Here is a 9,918-nt window from a genome sequence, read left to right on the forward strand (position 1 = left end):
CGTTCAAGAAGCGCAACTCGGATTGATCCTTATGACTGCATCACAGACGCACCCTAGAGTAGCCCATATCGTTGCCTAGTAATTGCAACTCGGCCCAGTAAAATGGCCGTGCCTTAAAGGCAACTAGGCCCAGCTCAAATAAACATAATCCAAGTCCTAATCGGCCCAGCTGTCGCGGCCGAACCTGTAATTCATGTTGGCCAACCAGCAAGGCCGCAAGTGTTCGTGGTACAACAAGAAGCACAGGTCCAACAATCGCTGCTTGTAAGACCCTAGCCACCACCTCAAAGGCTTCATGCTGAGGATGTACGGTGCATGATTGAGACAACCTATCTACTTGAGATCGATCGCATGCCACTCCCTCAGAATTATTGCCTGCCTAAGTTCATATTATTTTCCGATGATAGGCATACTTCTTCGATTGAGCACATCGGCCGATTTATGGCCCAATACGGCGAAGCGGATTCTAATGCCCAAAACTTTGGTTGTTCGTTCACTCCTTAACCGGCGCAGCATTTTCTTGGTTCATCAACCTCTTGCCGAATTAGATGAGACATTGGTCTGATGTGGAGAGAGTTTTCCATGAGCACTTTTACCAGACCAATCGAGAGATAACCATCGCCAAACTAGCAAGGATAAGCTAGATACCGGGCGAATCTCCCCACAATTACCTACAGTGCTTCAAGACATTTAGAAATTGGTGTCAAACCAATTTGCCTAAGAGGGAGTTCGTCAACATGGCCGAAGAGGGTTTGGAATTCGAATATCGAAAGAAATTCCAAGGTATCGAATTTCGTGATATGCATGACTTGACCAACAAAAGTTGATAGATAAACGTCCCTTTTGAAAAAATAGGTTCATAAGAAAACAGCTACAAAAGGAACGTACTACAAGAACCCGATCGCTAGTTATGTAGAAGCTGACAATCATGGCACAACCAATGATGCCGAGGTCGAAGTTAGTTCGGCTGAAGTTAACATAGACAAGCCCTTCATATGCAAAAATCAAGGTAAAGAATGATTCTAGAATTTCATCATTGGTTTCACTTTGATTATTTATGTACTATCTTAATTGTGATTCATGGTAGAAAGAACTACATGTGGCTTCATCCCTTAGTAATGGTACGTAGGCAACCTAGGCTATCCTAGGTTTTGTTATGTTTAATTTTGTAAAGTTGAATTTGCTGACTTTCTTATCTTGGTAAAGGGGGGCCTTAAGACCATTGAAACTTTTGCTAATTCGTGTATGGTTTATACATTATGCTTGCTGAACGCTTGGAAAATAATTGTGTTTGCTGTGCATGTAGATTTCCTGGTTTTGAGCCTTTTTCAAGGGAGACTCTGCCGGTTTTCATATAGAAGTCAAACCTTAAAGCCGTCTTTAAATTTAGGGCAAAAAAGGTATTTTGGTCATTTGTGCCGACACCTGCCAGGTGTTAGACACGCACGGAGTTTGACACGGATTCCAAAGTGAAATTTGGGTAAGGTCCTTTCAATTGGTATTAGAGCATTAAATTAAATTCCTATAGACTCTGCACCTTGTGTGCCTCCATATTAAGGGAAACTGTTTGATGTCCTATTATGTTGTCATGCCTTCTTGACCTAGCTGACCTCATAGGCTGGTTGAGATTAACGACTATTTGGGACATTCCAATTTTGTGTTTATGAAGATGACTGTACCCATGGTGCTAAAAGTTAGGCACAACTGATAAGTAACGTGGTTAATGCTGCGTTTGGATGAAGGAATTCTAATTTTCATAGAATTTGTAAATGACGGAATTTGTAATTACATCATTTCAAATTACGTCAATTCCAAATTTTCAGTGTTTGGATATCTTGTATATAAAATTTAAGAAATGACGGAAATTACAATTTCCCCTGTTTGGATAATCATAAAAGGAATTTTAAAACTGAAACTCGCAAAGGAGGCTTAAGAATAAAAAAGCATGCAATTGTTAGAACAAACGGAGAAACAAAGAGTTGATTTTGGCGGTACCCAAAAAACTGGTTGATAAAAGCAAGAGTGGTGCATGATAATAGGCCAAGCACCCATGTTCGAAACGTTATGGTTGGCTCTGATGGGTCATATGTGATTGGAACTGTTAGCCTAACTTGCTCAATTGGTTGTTGTCCACTTCAACGTCTGTTTTTGCATCAACAAATATTTGACAACATCAATTAATTAATTGTAGATTTGATTGATAAAGTGTTGAATTTCTGGAAAATAGACAACTGAAATGATAGCTTAAGATTTCAGAGAGAACATATTTGATAAAAGTAAAGCAGGTACCATTCAAATCTCTTAAACAAAAACATTCATAATCCACTACTGTTATTACTCGAAATTGTAATCAAGATAAAGTCATCTATATTACCAAAAAAAAAAACGTATCACTAAATCAAAATAAATGAATCCAATCATTCCAACTACTGTTTAAGGTACTTGTAATTAAAAAATAATAATTAATAAAGATAACATGAGAATGAAAAAATGTGTTCTATGCCCTTGGTGAAATAAACATCAATACCATTCCCTTTTTTCTCTCAACTGGAAGTGTCTTCAACATGAGAAATTGTTTCTCATTTTCTATAAACCAAGTGCATGCCTTCAATTGTTCATCTGGATTAAGTTCTGGAATTGCATTAACTTCATTATATACTTCTAATGGATCAAGCTTTTGTGTGGTAGCATTGATAAATTGTTCGAACGATGAAGCCATTTTAGCCACTGAATCAGCAAGAACATTAGGAGTACCTCTTTTCTTTGGTGGGCGAATTTCAGAAGATGGTTGATTTCTTTTCTTTGGACAGCTAGAATTGGGTGAGACATCATCAATGTGAGAATTCTCAAAACCTTGAGTATCAGCACCCAAGTCAACAAAATTATTCGGTTCGCTATCAGGGGTCATAACCTCAGCAGCTTCAAAACATGTTTCAGCACCCTCTCCAGTAGCTCTATCTTTGCCACATAAATCCACTATATCATCCCAATTTGCAATTACTTTATATCGAAAAGTTCTAGCATCTTCATGAGACTATCAAGAAAAAAAAAAGGTTAAATAACTGTAAATTTACCACAAAAAATATTATAGTCATGCAAAAAGGTGAAATTCCATTGTAAATTACCTTCACATACTCATTCCAAACATTCTCTTCATCTATAGTGATCATCTTTTTTGTTGCATCCCAACTAAATCCACTCTGACTTAATATGTCACTGACTACAGCATAAAACCTTTTCCATGTCTTGACACGATTTTTAATGTTATCAGCACTTACTTCAATATTATATTGGGCAGACAATATGGCTGCAGCAGTGTTATAAGCAACTGATTTCCAACCACCATCTCCTTTGTGACCCATCTGGCGTTCTTCTCTAAGTATCTCTGCTAATGAACGATCCATTTGTATGTTCCAACGTAAATAACATTTTTCATCTCCTTCATGTTCATTACCTTGCTTCTCTTTCCTTTTCCTCTGCTTTAGTTTGGTTGCTTTCTCTGCCATCTTATGTAATTGAAATAATTTCAACAACATTAATACACAACATTAACAAATTCATTCAAATTGCTAAAAATGTTAAAAATTCAATACATGAAGTAAACACTTATTCAAATTAAAACATTACAAAGTTCATGAAAAGTTCAAATTGAAAAATCATGAAATCGTTGTGCCTCTTGCTTGATAATCATGAAACATCTGCAATGCTAACGTGTCACGGAAAGTAGTCCACTGATCAGTAACTTGAACACTTGTAATCCTATTTGCATTACCCTCTAATGTAGAATGATTTGATATCTCATGATCCACAGAAGCTAAAAACTCCAAATCTTGATCTTGTAACACAAGGTCATTATGTTGCTCGAGTCGGATAAAGTGAGTTCCATCTAGTGCCCCTATACAATTCTAATGACATGAAATAAAAAATAAATAAGCAAATACTCTTAAATGTAATTACAAGAACATACTTTTCTTTAGTTATAGAATTACCTCAAACCACTTCCACTTGTCTCTTTCTGATCCACTTATAGCACATGGATGAAGTTTCAAGTACTCTTCACTTATTCTCATCCTAGCATGCAACACACTATTAAATTGTCGACTAATTGTTTCTTTAGAGCGATAATAATCAAAACCAATGACCCTAAACTTCAAGTTGTGAGCAAGTATATTTAAGAAAATAGCCACAGACTCTTCAATTGAAACATTTCTTGTTGGAGTCAATCCACCCTTCCCATGCAAAATAGTGCATAAACTTTTAAATGCATTCTTGCTAACTCGTAATTGTTCAATACAGTCAACCTCCCTCCCATTATATAGACGGTTCAAGTAACATCGTCTTTCTTGATCCCAATCACGTGAAGGCTCTTTGACTAGATAAGTTTCATTATACCATGCTACAACTATAGCAATGACAGATGTAATGGTACCAAGAATAATTGACATTTTGTCCCTATTTTCTTCTTCATCTCTAGCACGCTTGCGACTTAAACGTGTAAGAAAATTATCTACATCATCAGTAGCCATACCTGTTTATATTTCCAAATAATCTTATTATATAGTCATATCAAACACCAACAAAAAGCCACACAATTTTAGCTAAGGTGGAACCATAATAACAAAATTGGCAGACTGAACATTCCATTCAATAACCAAATAGTGAAATTTATGGTAAAAGCTAAAAAAAGATTACCAAAACTCACCACCTAACATTTCCAATAGTTATTTAAAGTTTTGGTATAGGGTTGAATACAAGACCACCAAGTTGTGTAAATTATAATAAATAAATATATGTACGTATTTATCTTAGCAAAGAAGTTTGCAGAGAGACCCATGAAATCAGATTGGAAAGTAACTTGGGGACAAATGAGACCTCTAAAATTGACCAATATACTTAGTTAAAGCAAAGCTAGAATATGCACATTTCAAGTTCCAAGGCCTGCCAAAAACTGGTACAAAGCATAAAGGCATATGTGGTATTCCCCATACACGGCTCCAAGAGCTACCAAAAACTGGTACACAACCAGTAAGTTTGAATCACCCAAACAACACAGCAACCCACACACAGCGAAACTCTCTTTAAGAGAAACCAAAGAAACCGACTAACAAACTCTCTTAAACCCAAAAGTTAGTCAAACAGAGAAAAGAGGAGACCATAATCAGAAACTACAAGAAATTATGCAGACTACAAGGTAAGCTATAATCTCCTCAGCAATAACAACTGAGGAACCCATATCATAAATACAGAGTAAAAATCTGCAACCAGAAAGTGCAGAAAACTATAATTTCATCAGATTAAAAAAGATGATAGATGGCAAAATACTGGAGCAAAACAGAGTCTTTGATTGAAAGATGATAGATGGCAAAATCTGAAAACCAAACACTCTCTATCAGATTAAAAAAGATGATTAACTTCTATTTTTTTGGGTTGAAATCTAGTTTTAAAAAGAAACCAGAAAAGATCAGATAACAAAACAGAAAGTAGAGATAAAGAATACACCGTGCAGAGAATAGAATACAAACAGAAAGTAGAATACAAACAGAGCCCGGTCAAACCCATTAGATAAAGAATCAGATAACAAAACAAAAGTAGAGATAGATCGATCAAACCCATTAAATTGAATACCCATCAATAATATAAACAAAAAAAAATGCAACTAGATTGAAAGCTCACCTGCGAAACTTGGATGGCCTGCCTTCTTCTCCCACTCTTGATAGAAAACTGATATAAGACCTGCGAAACTTGGATGGCCTGCCTTCTTCTCCCACTCTTGATAGAAAACTGATATAAGGTGTATTTGTTGGCGCGCAGCAAAAACAATTTCCCCCGCTCTTGAGATTTGCAGAATTCCACCAATTATGATAGGATTTAAACTCGGGATTTTGGATTGGGAAATCCCTCCATATTTTCCGCAAGTGATTTGCCAAATCCCTAGTAGATTTTGCCAAACGCATGGAGTTCCCTTTTCCATCGGTGAAATCCCGATTTTTTTTCAAATCCCGTCTTTATTTCCTTTTGCCAAACACACGGTGGAATTTAAAGTACGGTCTGTTGCCTAGGTTGGATTGGGGTTAGGGTCTAAGGTTTGGGTTGGCATCAAGCTTAGTGTCAATGTTAGGATCAGGCCTCGGAGAATCCACTGACGTCGTCACCGTGGCCGCTACCCTCTATGTTATCTATGAAGTCATGCATGGGCAAGATTTGGGAGAATGCAAGGGAGAAGAGGAGTTGGGAGAAATTGGGTTTCAGAAAATGAATTTTTGAAGGGATAAAGGGTAAATACATATGTATTTATATGAAGGGCAATTGGGTACTTTCATGTTATAAAGTATGTAGTTCTGATTGAAATTTATAAAGTGGTATATTTGATTATGGTTTATCTTTTGTGATTATTTAAGTCAATTTTCCAAAAAAAATTTGGAGTTAACCTGGGTATAAGGCATTGATTATTGAAACTTTTACTATAAAAAAAACTGAAAGATATATGACATCAGTTCAAATATCGATATATGCTAAATTCATATAAAGGCATTGACTCAGACTGCCTAGTAATGGTTGTGATGTCTTCACACCCCTATAGTCTCGCTTTTTATAAAACTAATGCCTGGAGATAATAGCTTCGATTTCATGCTTTACCGATGCCTATCAACTGTTGCCTAAAGTGAATTTTGGCATGTGATTGTTGAGTGTCCTGATTAGCAAGGAGGTTGGTGAAGGAAGCAAAACCCCTCACTAAAGAATTCTGCAAGCAAGAAGGGAAAAGAAGGTTGGTGAAGGAAGCTTTTGAGTTGCACAATTGATAATGGCCACGAATCGATGAACCTTTTCACAATGTTTATTCTTTTAGCTGGATTTTAAACACTTTGGAGTCCCATGTTAATTAAGTTGTTCAGTCCTTGTTTCTTCCTTTTCTTTTCTTTTCTTCCTTTTTTTTTTCTTTTTTTTTTTTATCAAATGCAGTTGGAAATACAAATGACTTCATTATGTGGGATGTGCTTATGAAATGTGAACCAGAAAAGAATCTCTAATGGGCCACAAGACCAAAAAAAAAAAAAAAAAAAATTGTATTGCTAAATAAATTCTATATATAACTAGGAGTGGGCATTGGAACCAAAAAACCGGAACATATATAAAAATTCAAAAAAAACACCAATTGACTAAAAAAGTCAACAAACAGGCACCGAACTAGATTAGAACGGTTTCAACCAGTTTTAGATAAGAAATATGTAGATGCTTCAAGCAGTTTATCTCCACATCATAGATTGATATAGGAAATGGAAGGCAAAGTAAAAGTGATATAGTACTTATTTTAGCTAATGGTATCAATTGCCAATTTGTGGTGATCATTTAGCCATATATATATTGTTCTTCTTAATTTCTTAATGATGAATTGTTGGTATGAAAATTTGGTATCATAGCATCCCCTGCAGATCACGTAATATGTACATTAACTTTTTAGTAACAACCCATGCAAATCAGCTACATGGTGCTTGATTATTATGCATCAAAGTTATTCAAATTAAAGATCACGACTGAGATTATTATTATCCAAAGTATCACAAATGGATGGATTCACGGTGGGATCAATGGGGTCAAACGACCCTACGAACTCCATGAAAATAAACTTGAAGGTCCTCTTAAGCTGCCTGTGCAACCCCAGAAAATGCCTTCCATCTATTTGATATTTGGCCTCACAAAAAGGCTTGTTGTGCGAGGAAGAAGAAGCGCGTGCTATTAAAATAAACAATACTATACATAATTGTTTTTGGGTAAAGAATACTATATGATTTTATTATAAGCGAACTGAATTTTATTTTTTTTTGGTCAAAGAGAGAAATGGAGCCGATGGTCAGAGAGAGTGTGCGTTTTAAATTTTTTTTTTTTTGTTCTTGTGCTTCAACGTGCTGTATTTAGGTTTGTTTTTCTCGGCTCCTCCTCTCTTAAAGATTTAGTCTGGCCCAATTTGGAATCCTGGTCCGTCTCTGGCCCCTCTCCTGGGGGCCCCGACCCCCACCCCGAGAACCTTTAACTCCCCATCTCCTCTATTGCTGCCGCTACCAGCAGTGCCATCGTCACCAAAAACTTGCCGTTGCGTTCACCACTATGACCCTATGACGAGATAAAATTGTAGGACCAGTGATAAAAACAATTCTCAAACTCATATGCTGCCCAAAAGAAGTAGACTTTCCGACAGAGCTTTTATAATGCAGCAAGCCTGTAGTTCTGGTAGTTCAACTGGCATAGCAATTCCGCACGAAATTGTCTGTCATCCTAGCAACGAAAATAAGCATCAAGGCAAAAAAAATTCCAGAACCAGCCATAAAAAAATCTCTAAAACTGAGAACAAGAAACGGAAATGTGTTGAGAATATATCCTGTGGTCACATAAACACTGCTCAAACAACCAGAGATCAAATCCCATTTGACACTTCTGATCAGATGAATAGGGGTCAAGCATTTTATCAGATGAAGAGGCAAAGCAGGTTCTCTCCTCTGTTAAAATTTTGTGCTTAATTTCAACCCTATTGTTATATTACTCATGGCCTGCATTCATCTTTCTTTTTTTTCCTTTTTCCCCTGTTCTACATTTACTTTATAGGAATTATTGAGATTATGCGGATTTGGGAGATAAGAATTATGAGTGCATATTTTGGTGCACTTTTTAAGTTCAAAGAATCTATTTAAAAATTAAAAAAAACACCATACACAATCGGCCTCTTTTTCCTCTTTGCTGTCAATAAGGAAAGATCAAACGTCGATTTCAAAGCCAACACCCTTTATTTTAGAAAAGGGTTAATTACTGTAGACGTCCTTGAACTATGACCCCAGTTGCAATTGGGTCCGTGAACTAAATTTTGAGGCAACGAACTCCTTTAATTAGACAATCAGTTGCAATTAGGTCACGCCGTAACAGAATCCGTCGAGATTGACCATGTGAGTGTCACATGCTCTTGTTGTTCAGGGTATCTTCGACTTTTCGTCGTTTTGAACGAAAGAAATCCAATTTAGCACTGAAGAAAGGGGAAAGCACGTGAACTATCCCTTCTGAGGCAACCATTGGAGTTGCATACAGTGAGCTATCCCTTCTGAGACAGCCATTGGAGTTAAATTTGATGAAGCAGTGACTGAGTGAGTGAGAAATTTTCCGTGTAAGCTTCAAAATTTGGGGTTGATCGGGGGTACAGTTAAAGATTAGGGTTTCATTTTGGGGATAGTTGGGTTTTTCGTCCTTTTGGCTAATAGTGATGGAAGAGTTTGACTTCCGTTGGGGTGGTGTTGCTCCTAAATACAATAAGTGATCCTACATGTTTGAATACGTATCAGTTGGTTTTGTTTTCATCTGTGTGGTCCATAGCTTTTAAAGATTCCTTACACGCTTTGCTTTATACTGTCCTTGACTGCAACACTTAGGATTTTTTTTATCCCTTCTTGTCTTCTATCTATGCCTCACACGAAATGGACTGAAGTTATTCCATAGCAATTAAAAAACTGAATGAATTGTGTACTGTACATTTTGGTTTTGTTGCAGAACAATGAATTAAAACATGGTTTTGTCTAATTTTATGATTCCAAAACAGGTGTGTGTGTGTGTGTGTTTTAGCATTGTTTTGACCCTTGTTTACTATGCAGGTAACCATGAAAACTGTAGTTTAGAACTTCACCATGGGGGTGTGTTGGAAAGTGGGGAGTATAAAAATGGAAAAGTCTGTTACTTGGATAATGTTGTAGAGGATTTTCTGTCATTGGTGAACTTAAGAAAGGTAGGGAAAGGGCTTGGTTACAATGCAGATATTTCCAACCCCAAACCAAATCTGGAAATATGGTATAGGAAGGGTGGAACCCATGGTGTAGGTGGGCTTGAACTTATCAGCTCTGATGCTAAACTGGTTGACATGCTGGGCCAAATGCCATGTAATAG

At 36.7% G+C, this 9,918-nt stretch overlaps 1 protein-coding gene across 4 annotated transcripts; it reads right to left on the minus strand.

The window, feature by feature from the left end:
* Positions 1,748-6,408, minus strand: LOC18793979. Of its 4 annotated transcripts, none has more exons than XM_020563067.1 (5): positions 5,734-6,406; positions 3,990-4,071; positions 3,628-3,905; positions 3,126-3,506; positions 1,748-3,034 (listed from the first exon to the last, which is right to left on the minus strand). In XM_020563067.1, the coding sequence occupies exons 3-5, from the start codon at positions 3,658-3,660 to the stop codon at positions 2,498-2,500; spliced, it is 951 nt and encodes a 316-aa protein (XP_020418656.1). In that variant the 5' UTR covers positions 3,661-3,905; positions 3,990-4,071; positions 5,734-6,406; the 3' UTR covers positions 1,748-2,497. The 4 variants fall into 4 exon arrangements, with proteins under 4 accessions (XP_020418656.1, XP_020418652.1, XP_020418663.1 ...); XM_020563063.1 differs by having other exon boundaries at positions 5,674-6,406; XM_020563074.1 differs by lacking the exons at positions 3,628-3,905; positions 3,990-4,071 and having other exon boundaries at positions 5,734-6,408.

This window comes from Prunus persica, chromosome G1, assembly GCF_000346465.2.
Source record: "Prunus persica cultivar Lovell chromosome G1, Prunus_persica_NCBIv2, whole genome shotgun sequence".
In the NCBI taxonomy this organism is placed as follows: domain Eukaryota; kingdom Viridiplantae; phylum Streptophyta; class Magnoliopsida; order Rosales; family Rosaceae; genus Prunus; species Prunus persica.

Coding starts and splice junctions, on each gene's coding strand:
- LOC18793979 (XM_020563067.1), bottom strand. CDS start 3,660: ATGATTTTTCAATTTGAACTTTTCATGAACTTT. Junction 3,507..3,627: donor TTGAACTTTTCATGAACTTT/GTAATGTTTTAA, acceptor CAATTACATAAG/ATGGCAGAGAAAGCAACCAA. Junction 3,035..3,125: donor TTTGGAATGAGTATGTGAAG/GTAATTTACAAT, acceptor TTTTCTTGATAG/TCTCATGAAGATGCTAGAAC.